The following is a 15,244-nucleotide window of genomic DNA, read 5'->3' as shown; positions in this document are numbered from 1 at the left end:
TCTGTCATTGGTGAGGAACCTACATTGCACCCTTTCAAAGACAACTGGAAATACACCGCCAGCACCAGAAAGAATCCTGATTGAGTCCTCACATGTTGTCTTGTATTTTCCTATCATTTGGACCAATTAAATCTAGACTCGGCAAAGCAATGCAGGGTGTCCTACAGGATTCAGAGTGTTCCAGTGGATAAAGCATGGGACTGGGAGTCAGGAGACGTGGGTCCTAGCCCCAACTCTGTGTGACCGTGGGCAAGTCACTCAACCAGTCTGTGCCCAGGTTTCTGTGTCTGTAACGGAGGTAATGATTTAGGCTTGTCTGCCTTTATAAAGTTGATGAAACATGCTACAGAAGTGGTGCTTATTGTTTTGTTACTTTGAGGATCAGTTGTTTCCAGGCAAGTGGATGGGGCCTGATGGCTGAATTTTCTGGTCTATGTGGCTTTGAGAATTGTGTGCATAGTTACTCTCTCTTTGTTGACGGTAGAGCCTCTCAGTTTGTAGGAGAGATTTAGGCTGAATTTTCAAACTCGCCGGGAGTTAGGCATCCAGACCCTATTGAAACTGAATGGGAGTTGGGTGACTGACACTCTCAGGGTATGTCTACGTGAGAAACACTACAGCTGCAGTGCTGTTGTGTAGATGCTCACTACTGAGATGGAAGAAGTTCTTCCATCGCTATCATACATCCACCTCTCCGAGAGGCAGTAGCTAGATCAATAGAATAATACTTCCACTGACCTAGCACTGTCTATACCGGGGCTTAGGTTGGCTTAACCACAGCTCTCAGGGCTGTGAGTTTTTCATGCTCCTGAGTGACATCGCTAGGTTGATCTACCATTTTGGTGTAAAACAGGCCTTAGACTCCCTTGAAAATTCCAATCTTACAGCAGAACTCCAGCCCTTGCTTTCCAAATGCTGGCACAACACTCCAGTGTGGACTTGCAGAATATGAAATTAAGACTATAGTGTATGAAATTAAGACTATAGTGTATAGAGGCTTCGAAGGGGAAGAGAACTTACTTTCCATCTCTTTGTGCTGCCTTCCTTTGAGTTTCATCCTGAAAGCTTCATTTTAAACAGGTGAGTCCTCCATCCTGCAGTTGTTTCACATTGTAAACTGGTGCAGTTCCCCCTTTGCTCTGAACAGAAGGCACACACACTGAATAGGGTCAAAACTTACCCGCTTCCTGAGGTTTGCCTTTATTGTTAATTTAAATAACAACAAAACCATAAACACCAGCCTAAGATTTCTTTCCAAGCTGGGCAGTTCATTGGGTTTTCCCTGCAAGGCCTTTCTAATTCACACTGGCCCTGAGAGAGAGACTAGTCTAAACCCTCTCAGAGGAATGAACAGGACATACCTCAACTAATCTCAGAGAGAATCAGCAAAAGTTCCCATTAGCTGTACACAGAGTTCAAACATCTGACATCAAGCTGACTCAGCAGATAAGCACTGCATCCCCATGAAAGGTCCGGAATCTACCACCTTTTTACACACACACACCACACACACACTCTCTCTCTCTCTCTCTCTCTCTCTGACTATATACAAAGAGTATTGGTTATGAAAGGCGTCAGGTACATATGTTTACAGCTCAGGGCTCCCTTGCACGCCTCTCTCTACCCCCACCCTTGCCAAAATCAGAATAAATCATATGGATTCTTATGTAGCACACAAGTAAAAAGATACATTGCTGAGTAAACCCATGAGAATGGCTTCATCTGTGTGCACATGCAATCAGTTCACAGACCCATATAGCGGATCCCAACAGCTGCAGAAATATGGCATTATAGTTAAGGTTGATAGAATTAGGATTTTTAATTGCACCTTCTGTCCTCAGCATACCCCAGAGCTCTTCATGAAGCAGTGAATTAGACACTAGCAGTAGAATTATTATGCAGGCGCGTGCAGCAGCTGTTCCACATGCTCAGTAGCTTGCTCGCAGCCGTGAAAGCGGTTTACTGAGGGATGCAGTTTTCTGTAGGACCAAGCAGGGTTTAGTCTAATCTCTTTGCAATGTGCTGATAGAGATCTTTCATTTCCATCAAACATCCATCTGAAATAAATGGTCACAAATCCCATAGCTGTACAAAGAAAAGGATATTTCTTTTTAAGTGTAAGACATATTGGTATGAGTGTAGGAAAAAAAACAGTTTATTGACTTAGCACAGCTTTTTGACACTGTTGCCCACTACAGGAAAAAGAGAGGGGGGAAAAAATCTTATCCTGCTGTTGATATAGTAGGCCTAGAGGTGTATTACGATCGGTGAAGAGTATTGTTGTAACATGCTACAAAAGAGTGTAGCGAAGCAAAACTGGCACTTGTAGAAGCTATGTTTAAACCATGTAACCTTTCCAGTATTTATGGATAAGCAAACACTTTCAGTTTCCCGTTTCAAATTAAAAACGGTGGTGAAAATAATGCTAATCTGTGTTCAAGTCACTTTAATTATTAAAATAAATCAGCAGAGATCCGTTGGCTCTTGCCAGTTGATTATGATTCTGTTCCCTGTGGGGCATTCGCACTTTTTCAGAGACGTCTCTCTAATCTTACGAACTGTGTGAAATACATAATGATTGATTGTTTATTTCAGACTAAGATTTGCAAACTGGGTTTCACTTTAAATCTCTTCTCATTTGTTTTCTCAGAAATATTTTTAAACAAATTGCCATTAGCACTGGTGGTAGCTGTCTTTGATCCCAGTGTCAAAAGGATGGTGACTAAACTAAGGGGCCAGCCACCTTCAGTCTTCTCCTGTGATAGACTCAGTGGCTTTGATTTTTAAAATAGCTAAGCTCATTACATGTTCCAGAGACGGGCTTGTTTTTTGAAGGAGTCTTTATGCTGACTCTACAGAGAGTGATTCTACTGCAGTGAACGCACACTGGATAGGGACTAAATATTGGGCTTGTTTCTATAGAGTATTAAATAATAAGAACCTAGTCCAGCCCAGTGAGACTACTCATGTACTTTAAGTTAAGCATGTGCTTAAATGCTTTATTGGATCAGGCCCTGTTGTTTAGCCCCTGGCCGATCAAGTTCTGATCCCTTTCTGGGGTTTTCTTTATTGTGCGTGGCTGTATCTAAGGTTGCACTCTTGTTTAGTTGTCTCTTTTCTGAGATATTGACTGCATAAACATGTTGTCTGTCTTTACTGAACTGATCTTGTTTTCCTTGATTGTTCTCTCTTTCTCTAGGATATAAGAAAAACTTGTGGTTTTTTCTTATTACAGTATTTTTCCTTGTCTTTCTGCTAGTCATTTGTACCAGGACAAAATGAGAAATCTAAAGTGAATACAGAGGAGTTGGTTTAAAGATTCTGGGGAAAAGGAAGGTGTTGTGTAAGTAAGGAAAGAGATTATGGAGCTAAGAAGCTGCAGAAATGACCCGTGGACACATCAGGAGGGGGAAGGAAGAAGAATTATAAAATGGGAAAGACTCTAAAATGTAGTTGTCTTGGGGATAAGAGAACCTGGGTGAGATAGAGATGTTGAGGAAGCAAAACAGAATAAGATGAAATTTCAAGGGTAGCATGAGTCAATTGCACTTGAATGATGATCAATCGTAGGCAGAGTTATCTGATGTGTTAAATTTCTCTCTGCTCCATCTGAGCATTGCATCACTCCTTCATGTCTTGTACCACTGCTTCTGTGTTAAACATTTCTCTGAAACATTAAGGAATATGGAGGAAACTAGCTCACGATTCGTGTGCACAAAAAGATCAGCTACTTTGCACCATGTCTGGAAATTTTTAAAGGGAAAGTCCAGATTGACCGTGTGTGCATTTGCATGCAGATAACATCTGCAAAGTTACATCATGTCTGGCAGAAGAGTCAACAGTCACAAGATGACGATAAGATCAGAAATAAGATCACAGGCAGTTTGTTAGTAATTTCAGGAATGAGGGAGCTGATTCCCCATGCTCCCCCTGAATATGTAAGGCAAGTGTCAAGTTTTTATTACTTCACTTGAGGTGGCTCCCACTCCCTAGTCTCCATCCTGAAAGCTTATACTGTAGATGAATTTTCATGTTTGACAAGGGATGTCGTGTTTCATTAGTGCCAGAATCATACCTAAATACAGTGTCACATAAATTCCAGACTGAGCTGCCATGGGGCAGTTGTGGAGAAGATTGTCATGGTGTTAGAGCTTAGAAGCCCCCATCTAGCAAATGGAGTCTTGTTAAGAACCACTTTCTAGGCCTGGGTATAACCAGGCAGGGTAAGCAGAGCAGAGTAGCCAAAGACCAAGCTGACTGGATTATTCATTGCAAACTATCAGATTTCACATTGAATTTTTACATTCCCACTGAGTAATTGCATATGTTTGTCCAAGGGGAGCCTTCCAGCTGGTATATATGCATTCACACACAAATATCCATGTCCCTTCCACATAATAAACCTTTCCCCCTTGTCATTCATGAGAAGAAAACTAGTCACACAGATGTTTATGAAAAAGCAAATATGAAAGAATACAAATGTGGTTGGATTGAATCACCGGTCAGATTTAGGAACATGTTTGGGAACTCATCATTCTGGTTTTCATTCCACTCCAGTAAAATGGAACCCATGACTTAAAAAAAAAAAGTCTCCAAATGTCTGTACTTCCATTATAGCAGCATCTTTCCTGATAGATGGCAAAGATGCTCTAGTGTCTGTGATGCAACCCACCTCTACCTGTGGTACAAGGCAACCACTTAGGGTTTGCTTTTAAGACAGAGAATGACGTAAAGTGGAGTTTTTAATGACATTTTGACTTATATTTATGTTCACGTGTCCTTAATGAATCATGGCATTCACTGTAAGATTATTCCCCAGACACAGTCTCCTCCTCATTAAGTGTCACCCTCCTCATTCTCTGCAGTGTGGTATTTTCCTTCCTTCCTTCCTTCCTTTTCTTCATCCTCTGTTCTTTCAGTCTTCCACTCCATCCCCACAGTCCTCAAGAACTAAAACCCTGGAAACAATCATTTCTCTTAGCTGCTTTTGAGATGCAGTGGCACATTTTGCCATTCTTGATAAGCTCTCTGTTGAAAGCTAGACCGTGAACCCTTGGCCTTTCAAATGTCCCCTCTAACCTGTATTCCATACTGAGCACAGTTAAAATTTGTTTACTTAAATCCTAATCTTTTGGGGGATTTCAAGAATGTATAGCATTCCCCCAAAGACCCATAGATCTGCCTTAGATTGGTCAGGATAGTGAAACAAACTATTAGTTGAGAGTGTTTTTCTTTGTGCATAATTTTGCAATGTAGAAGTTTTCAGAGTAAAATAAAATGCTCGTATGTTAGAGAGCAAAGCACGTTTATGTGGACTTAGCACAGGTTTGCAAACTCAAGTCTTTAAAGGAAAAATTGAATTCTAGCTTCCGTTTGTTGTTTTGGGAACCCAGTGCTGGAGGCAACCATCTGGCTGGAGAGAGACGTCACTCGTGAGACAGGCGTTGTGAAAGAGCCCACTGGATGCATCACCAGTGGCGACATTTCTTAGCCAGCCAGCCACCTCTATCTGCAGGATCTGAGGTGCCAATTGCAATAACAGCTTAGACAAAATTGTATCTGAGTTTAGTCCTGGCAACAAAAAGTTTCCTACACTAAGAGCAGTTGTGCTGCTTTGCTGAATAGAAGGGCTGCACTTTACCTGTAAGTATGTGACCAAAGTGTGTGTGTGTGTGTGTCTCTCTCTCTCTCTCTCCTTGGCCATTCCCTCACATAGCTCTGCATTTTCTTGCAATGCTGTTGGCATTAGAGTCCCTCAATCCTTGCATGCCGGTAGTACCAGGGCTAGAACTGTGCCTTGCCCTTCCGTCACTGGGGAGACTCTTTGTATCCTCTTTTTCCCATCTTGCAGGCATGCAGGGCTGAGCACCATCTAGCACAAAGAAAACTCTAGAGGGGAAAAATCTGAGTCCTCATGCTGCTAACTCTGACTTGCGCCCACTGTTGGTTTGCTATGCAGATCGATGTCCGTAATTCTGTTAGAAATTTGGTCCATATTGTAGATCTCTTGTAGGTTGTGCCTGCCCTGTGGTTCCCCCTGCTGAATTAGTGTGGTGCTGCATATACTCCTTGCCTCAGTTTCCCTTCTCAAGAAGCTTGTAACTCTTCTTCAGGCACTCTTGATGCTTGACTTAATATTCTCCTTGGGGCTTGTTTATTATGAAACCTCATCAAAAGATTCCATAACAAAAAGTCCCAAATAAACAAAAGGTACTTCTGGTTTTCTGGAGCCTGCCCTGTAACCTCTGTTCCCAATCATCTCAGGGTTATCTTCTCAGTCATTATGTTTGTCTTTATGGCATGAGCCCAGCCCTCCTCTTGGAACTTGGGTAGTTCAAGCAGTTCTTGTCCCTCTCCCTTACCAGGAGTCCCCAGCTCTTCTCCTGGAGCTGGGTTGCAATTTACTTCTATTCCTGTGTCTTCTCCTTACTGCTCACCTCCTGCAGCTGGGTAATTGAAGCAGTTGGCCCCACTTAGTCCTCAGGCTGGTGACTCAGGACACCTGAGTTGGGGTTGGTCCTGCTTGGAGCAGGGGGTTGGACTAGATGACCTCCCGAGATCTCTTCCAACCCATATCTTCTATGATTCTATGACCCTGCAGGAGCCTTCTCTCACTCCCTTCAGTGTCTGCAGGCATCTGCCCGGCGTGAAGGAAGAGGCAGCATTTATGCTCGTCCCCTTGTCCCAACTCATCCCCAGTTGGGAGAGAGGGGAGCCTTGCCCCAGGCCTTTAAAGAAGCAATACCAGGGTTTCCTTCCAAACCCTGCTTGCTCCCGGGACGGTTTCCTCTCTCCCAGTATCTACCAGATCTTTGTATCTATAATCAGATTATACAACACTTAAAGAGGCAGACCATGAGGCAGCGTGGACTGACCTGCAGGCAGTACTTCCCATAAGGGGCAGATTATGTTCCAGACATGACACTGTGACAAGGTAAAGTAGGATGATTATATATTATAAAGCAACATTTCCAAAAGGCTGATTTGACTTGGGCATTGGTGGTGGTGGTCTGGTGGTGGTAAATATTGTAGCCAACAAACATTGAGTTCTTGTTACTCACAATTGTTTTTTAATGGTTCATTTTTATAATAGCAGTAACATACATCCTGGCATTGTAATATTGAATCCTAGAATATCAGGGTTGGAAGGGACCTCAGGAGGTCATCTAGTCCAACCCCCTGCTCAAAGCAGGACCAATCCCCAACTACATCATCCCAGCCAGGGCTTTGTCAACCTGACCTTAAAAATATCTAAGGAAGGAGATTCCACCACCTCCCTATGTAATGCATTCCAGTGTTTCACCACCCTCCTAGTGAAAAAGTTTTTCCTAATATCCCCACTGTAACTTGAGACCATTGCTCCTTGTTCTGTCATCAGCTACCACTGAGTACAGTCTAGATCCATCCTCTTTGGAACCCCTTTTCAGGTAGTTGAAAGCAGCTATCAGATCCCTCCCCCTCATTCTTCTCTTCCGCAGACTAAACAATCCCAGTTCCCTCAGCCTCTCCTCATAAGTCATGTGTTCCAGTCCCCTAATAATTTTTGTTGCCCTCCGCTGGACTCTCTCCAATTTATCCATATCCTTCTTGTAGTGTGGGGCCCAAAACTGGACACAGTACTCCAGATGAGGCCTCACCAATGTCGAATAGAGGGGAACGATCACGTCCCTCAATCTGCTGGCAATGCCCCTACATATATATCCCAAAATGCCATTGGCCTTCTTGGCAACAAGGGCATACTGTTGACTCATATCCCGCTTCTCGTCCACTGTAACCCCTAGGTCCTTTTCTGCAGAACTGCTGCCTAGCCATTCGGTCCCTAGTCTGTAGTGGTGCATGGGATTCTTCCATCCTAAGTGCAGGACTCTGCACTTGTCCTTGTTGAACCTCATCAGATTTCTTTTGGCCCAATCCTCTCATGTGTCTAGGTCCCTCTGTATCCTATCCCTACCCTCCAGTGTATCTACCTCTCCTCCCAGTTTAGTGTCATCTGCAAACTTGCTGAGAGTGCAATCCACATCATCCTCCAGATCATTTATGAAGATATTGAACAAAACCGGCCCGAGGACCGACCCTTGGGGCTCTCCACTTGCTACCGGGTGCCAACTAGACATGGAGCCATTGATCACTACCCGTTGAGCCTGACAATCTAGCCAATTTTCTATCCACCTTATAGTCCATTCATCCAGCCCGTACTTCTTTAACTTGCTGGCAAGAATACTGTTTGAGACTGTGTCAAAAGCTTTGCTAAAGTCAAGGAACAACACGTCCACCGCTTTCCCCTCATCCAGAGAGCCAGTTATCTCGTCATAGAAGACAATTAGATTAGTCAGGCATGACTTGCCCTTGGTGAATCCATGCTGACTGTTCCTGATCACTTTCCTCTCCTCTAAGTGCTTCAGAATTGATTCCTTGAGGACCTGCTCCATGATTTTTCCAGGGACTGAGGTGAGGCTGACTGGCCTGTAGTTCCCAGGATCCTCCTTCTTCCCTTTTTTAAAGATTGGCACTACATTAGCCTTTTTCCAGTCGTCCGGGACTTCCCTGGATATCTGTATAGTAGAGTGGTCTTATGTCTCCCAAAGTATCCTGTGATACAAGGAAATATGGCAACACCCTGGAATGTCTTAATAATTTCTTTACCCTTCTGTAGACCCTTTCACTGAATCCTTTGCAAGCATTAAACAAACATCAGACCTCGGCTGCAAAGAAAGAATCATTACACCCATTTGAGGAAATTGCTTAGGCACACGCTTAACTATAGGCATGCACTTACATACCCACCTTGATTTCCTGAATCAGGGTCTTCCAGAGGAGTAAACTGAGACTCCGAGAGGCAAGATAAGTGTATATTATTTTCATGTAGGTATTGAAGTACAGCAAAACCTGCAGCAGGTCATTAGTACAAGGGCTTATCCCAGCATTGTTTTTTCAAGCAAATTTCATGCATGGTGTGAAGGCCTCTCCTAAATTCAGCTTGCATTATGGCCTTGAAATGTAGATAGAAAATAAAATTGAAGATTGCCTTTAAGCCACAGTAGGAATCTGTGCAGTCGGTGGTGCTTCTCTGCTCTCTGATGAAGGGTCTTCTGTTGTGATGTGGTGTTTGGCATATGCTAGTGGGGGAAGATGACTCTCTGCATTAGATAATGGATGACGATGCTTTTGATGCGAAGAGAAAATAGAGGGTGGGGTTTATTAGGTTGTCAGACTTGAAGTCCCTGTTTCACACTGTGCAAAGTATCATCATCCTCTTGAATTCTATTACCTGGAAGGGTGTTTTATATGGGTTTATCTGTGGCTTAAATAAACAATTTTTTAAAAAGTGCCAGAGACCCCAGAGAAGGAGAGAGAAGGAAATGTACACTCTTCTGTACGCCAAGAAGCAAATGCAGTACTAACTAGAGGTGGCAATGGGAACAGAGTAAGTAAACTAAATTCTTCCTGGGCTTCCTGATGTTGTATTAGTGAGGGGCTTTTCTCTCCACTCCACCTCAATCACTAATGTAATTATCTGGCAAACAGCATATGTGAAACCAAAGACATTAACTTGTCAATAAGGCAGTAAATCATTATAATGAAACCCAAACTAGCAATGCTGTTTTAAAATTGCAGCTTGCTCGCTCATCATTGTGTAAATTTTAAAGGGACGTGCATCCATTGGATGAGATTTAACCTATCCTTAGCCCATGAAAAAGAAAAGTTCTCATTTTGTTTGGTAGCTGCTTATTAGAGCAGTAATGCCTCCTGTTTGCTTAGATTCACTAAGGTGTGAACAGTTTCCCCATAAAGTTGCTTAAGAGCCTCATGTGTCTTCCCGTGTTGGCATCATGAGCTACCATGGGCCTGGCATAAAAACTAAGGCTGAAGTATAATTACAGTGGTAATAGAAACATTATTTATGATTGTGTTACAATAACCCAACCTCTCCCCGCTTGATTTAAGATGTGCAGCAGTCTTTACCTTTAGATGACCTTGCATTTATCTAAGTATATATCATCCCCACTATTAATTTTAGTACATTGCCAAATCCTTTAATCCTGGATCATGCTCTAACAGTGCCCTGCTGCATCTGTAGAGATTAACTCTTGGACTAAACTCACTTCTTATACAAAATCATGAAAACTTTGTATGGAAGGCAAGGACACAGATTTAAAGTGGGTCAGAACAAGGCATAAGGGGTTGGTTGTGACCCTGAAAGAATGATCTCTTGAGAAGCTGGGAAGACAAGGTGACTCTCTTACAGGATATAAGTCTTTAGAACTGGTACCAGCAAAATGAATTCAGGAACTTGTTGAGACAAGTGCAACTAAAAATTCTCTCCTTTAAATGGCAGTTAGTGACGTTTGTTGTTAACCTGGCAAGATGGAGATGTCCCGAGCATGTGCCGTGTTTTCTTTGGAAAGAAACAGCTGTGGGGAGTGGGTTCAAAGATGTCTAGAAGCAACAATCTTGGTGTTTGCTGTAGAGACTCTGAAAGTAAACAGTGCTGCATCGTTCGTTCCCTAATGTGCTCCCTGAGCTGGCAGCTGCATGTTGCTGTAACAGGGCATTTTGAAAGCAACTGCGAGAGAAAAATGCACAAATATATTAGCCTGCATTTAAATTAATTTTTAAAAAAGCAATGAACATAGAAGATATCTGTGAGTATAATACATTGGCAGTGGAAAAGACATCATTACTGCTAACATTTTGAATTAGCTGAGTGATATATTAAAAGCTGAAGAGTTTCCCCTTCCATAGTACGCAGAGTGTTTGAAATTAACCCTCGTGTAGAGTAGAACACGGCTTTGCACCCCTCAGATTTCACTTGAGCCGGCAGGCCATCTCGTCTGTATGAACAAACGTATAGTTTGTTGCAAGCTGAAATATTTATGTCCTGTGGAAAAAGCTTTCAGATTTATAACAAAGTTTAGTGTATTGCACAATACAAAGTACTTGGCTCATAGACTTTCTGGTTACATCATTTTTGAAAAATCATAGTGATACTAATCCATGTGTATGTTTCATACAGTTGTGGAGTAGTATACAAACAGGCTTAAAAGAGAAAAGGTAACTAACATGGCTTCTCACACACAATAATTTGACTATACGATCTTTAATATTTTGCATTTATACCCTGTTTCTGTTTTTCTTGTCATACAGGTGGGATTCTTTCCGAGTGAGTGTGTTGAGCTAATTAACGACAAAGTTCCTCAATCTATGACCAACTCTGTGCCAAAACCAGGTATGTGTGTGTGCAGTTATTCAAAACATTTTATGGAACTCCTCTTTTCCATGCTTCACGTTTTATCACTTCTTTTACACTTCTCATGATCTGTTTTTCGCTGCATCACCCATATGTTACACTGTGTTGGGCGTCTTGCATTCTCTTTGTTTTGTTAGCTAATATCAATGTTCATTTCATATGTGTTTTGAAATATTTAGCCTTCCAAGGTTTTGGGGTCCCTTCAACAACCTCTGAGTACGCTCCCTTCACCAATCCTGCTTTTGATGCCTTTGTCAGAGTGTAGTACATTATTTTTTTTCCGTATGGAATGTAGGGATGATCCAAAAACGGTTATGTCAGCTTTGATAAAATGGGGGAGATACATACAGTGGGACCTGGGGGTGGAGTAAGGTCTTGTCTACACAGGAACACTCAGCAAAACTTAACTTTTAAAGTGGATTAGTTAAACCTCATTAAATCCATGTGTGGGCACTCTTATTTATTTAAAGGTCCCTTAATTTGGTTAGCTTAATTCACTTAAGTTCAGTTAAACAGAATTGAGGCCACTTTCACATTCTGAATAAAATCATGTACACAGGAATTTAATGCGGTTTAACTAATCTATTTAAAATTCACACTGTAGTTAATTTGGATTAATTCTCCTGGTAGCCCCTATATAAACAAGCCCTTAGATACAATAGAACTCAGATCCTAAACACCCCTGATTCTGGATCTGCAAATCCAAAGCCCAAACCCACCTTTCTCACCCCACTTCTTTTCTGGATAGCTAGGTGTTGTATAAAGTGAAGGACCATTATTATGGGAATGAACTGATCAAGGAAAAATTAAATGGAGAAAAAGATGTTGGACCTGATTCTGCTCTCAGTTCCACTAGTCTAGTTCAGGGCTTACTCCACTGACTGGTGCACATGCATGACCCCATGTATTTCTGCACATCCTAATGATACTGAGATTGTTCTTTGCTCTGTGGTTTTTTAAAATTTATTATTATAAATCCTGCTTTAAAAGGTCACCCTAACTGCTGTCTCTGTGTCAAGGGAAACATCTTGAAATCACTGATCTGGCTGCGTTAAAACGGTGCAGCGTAGCAGCAAGCAGTCCCTCTAGGATAACCGAGTGATAGAGAATGAAGGGTTTTCCCCTTTTCTGGGGAATGCCTGGGAGAACACCCACCTTAATGATATGTTTTATCTGCCAAGAGTGCCAATTTGACACTTTTTTAAAAAACTGTTGTTCCAGAGATTGATTTTACTAAGTGAAATTCCTTTTGACAAATTCTATTTTAGTTCTCAGGGCTTGTGGCTCACCAGTAAAGAGTCATGAACGCTAAGGTATCTATGCAGTGCATCAATATTGCATGCTTTGAATGGCTGAACATTCGGAAAGAATACTTTCCACTGTTGCCCCAGTCCCCCTGCCCTGCCTTCATCCTCTCCAGGAACGTGGGAATGCACTTGTGTTAGCTTCTCTGTTGCATAGCTCATTAGCAAGTCAAGTCATTGCAGCAGGTGTGCACTCAGTAAATCCAATATGCATTTCTCAAAGCTTGAACTTGATCTGTAAGTACTGCAGTCATTCACTTCTTCAACCGTGTTTTTATCAGTCCGAACATGTAGACAAAGGCAACTTTAGACCCTAATATAAGCTGGGCTGAGGAAGACCATCACAGTCACAAGTGTTTATCATTAAATATGGCTCAGGCAATTAAATTAAATGTCACGAATTGCTGGTGAGTAGTTTCTTAGTAAGCCTTAATGAGAGATAATGAAGCAGCATAGATTAATATATTCTATTTGGCTTTAACAGCACACTGGAGAGAGGTGGGTTTTTTTCACAATCAAAGAAAACATGTGTTTTGTATAAAAGGTACAAGCTCTATTGCAGTGAGTACATGGAAGGATTATTAGGTCTCAGTGTTAACCTTCCTTAATAGTTACCCCATACATACGGTAGGCCCCAAGCATTCAGGATTTACTTAAGGCTACCAAGAAAAAAACAAAGCCACATCTTAAGCCTACAATCAACAGAACCTTCACATTAAAAATAGAATCTTGAATTGCCATCTGTCCCACTGTAAGTAACCTGGTTTGTGAATGGAGAGAGGTATTTACATTTATAGTAGGCAGCTCAGCAGCCTGCATATCTGGAGAATCAAAAAATATTTTTAACAATGGTCTGTTTTTCAGTCTCTTCTGAGAAATGACCTAATATAGAAGAGCTGCTTAGATAGGACAGGCCAAACTAGTGCCTATGGATAAAATTTTCAAAAGAGCCTAAGTGCCATTGACTTTCAGTGAGACATAGGCCCCGATTTTTAAAGATATCGAGTCATTGCTGTGTTCAGCATTGCGACACCTAACTTATTTAGGAGGCTAAGCGTCATTTTCAAAAGGCACCTAGGAGCCAAAATCCCATTGACAAACATTGGGATTTTGGCTCCTCTGTGTCTAAGTCCCTTTTGAAAATGAGATTTAGGCTTCTAAACCAGTTAGGTGTTGCAATACTGAGCACAGCAACCCCTAAATGCCTTAAAAAATCTGGGCCATAGGCTCCCCAGTAGCCAACTCCCTTTTGAAAATTGGACTTAGGCTTCTATATCACCTTAGTGCTTTTGAAAATTTACTCTATAGCCTTATATCCAGCATCACAAAGAAATGCATCAGAGGCCCAGTTCACTCGGGCACTTCTGCACATGCTTAACTGCCTTGTTGAAAAGGAATTGATTTAAGAATGTGCTTAAAGTTAAGAATGTGCTTAGGTGCTTTGCTAAAGTGGTCCCCAAATTAGCACCAGGTCAGCACCTTGCTGGCAATCTCAGCTGAAAAGACAAGGCATGGAGACTGAACGATACATTCAGTTTTCACCCATTTTTTCAAGTTCTGTGTGTATATAAATCTCCTCACTGTATTTTCCACTGAATGCATCCGATGAAGTGAGCTGTAGCTCACGAAAGCTTATGCTCAAATAAATTGGTTAGTCTCTAAGGTGCCACAAGTCCTCCTTTAGTTTTTAGAAGCAGTCCCTCCACAACATGGTTAAAGTTGTGTTGGTGGGACAGTGTGGAGAAATCTGTATTTCCCCTACCTATATTGTGTGCGTTCTGTGAATATAATGCGTGACTCAGGCTTCCAGACCAATTTCCAAACACGTTAAAGTTCACATCAGATATCTTTTTAATTATCTATATTTTAGTGTTGCCGTTAGCTTTTCCAGGGAACAGCGAGATGCTTTTCCAACAGGAATTGGTTGGGGCCTTACTTTACCTTAGCAGGGTATTCCAACCAGAATCAACCTAAGGTTTTAGATTTCGACTCAGTAAAGCAGATTTAGCAAAATGTGACCTTTGTTTCCTTAATCAGAATTTTGTGTGTAAAGCATTCAGGATGTTTTGTATCTGCAGCATTGAGTTGTTTGCCATGACGGAATTTACAAACATAGAACTGATTGTGTTGTTTAATTGCTCATAGATTTTGCTGGATTAAGTAATCTAATGAAAAGCAGATGTAAAGCAAAGAATTTCCTGCCCTGCTATTTATTATTATTCATAGTGACTGAGATCTTGATTTGCAGAAGTGATGGGAGTAACACTTTAATAGACTCATAAAATACTAGGTTGGGCTTAAATGAAGTACAATTAATGAGTGAGATTCAAATGAAAATGAGATGTTGGAGGCTAAAGAGGAGAGTTGGGACTAGGTACAGGCTGCATTTAGGAATAATGTTTCTTTAATTATAGAGGTGTTTGCTAACACCAGAGATGTGAGCTGAATAACTGTCTAAAGAATAACAAAAAACCTGGATTTAAGTGAAAATTTTATCCATTTTATCCAGTTATTCTGACATTCAAAGGACTAAGAAAAGAAAAAAATGCTTCTTGCCATGAGTTTGCTTTAAGATATATTTGACAATAAAGCTTATAATTAAAACTAGCATTTCTGAATGCATCAATGGCATCATTTGTGAAATGAAAGCCCAGTATAACACTTTAAATTGGTTTCAATTCTGCTTTAATAC

At 41.4% G+C, this 15,244-nt stretch overlaps 1 protein-coding gene across 1 annotated transcript in view; it reads left to right on the top strand.

The window, feature by feature from the left end:
• Window positions 1-15,244, top strand: part of ARHGAP32 (Rho GTPase activating protein 32) — a 215,968-nt gene that overhangs the window by 113,924 nt on the left and 86,800 nt on the right. The window contains exon 10 of the mRNA XM_077839787.1: window positions 11,146-11,227. Coding sequence (XP_077695913.1) covers window positions 11,146-11,227 — 82 coding nt within the window. The remainder of the gene's footprint in view (window positions 1-11,145; window positions 11,228-15,244) is intronic.

This window comes from Eretmochelys imbricata, chromosome 22 (assembly GCF_965152235.1).
Source record: "Eretmochelys imbricata isolate rEreImb1 chromosome 22, rEreImb1.hap1, whole genome shotgun sequence".
NCBI classification, from domain to species: domain Eukaryota; kingdom Metazoa; phylum Chordata; order Testudines; family Cheloniidae; genus Eretmochelys; species Eretmochelys imbricata.
Note: the sequence above shows the minus strand (reverse complement) of the source record. Positions and strands in the feature narration are given on the sequence as shown.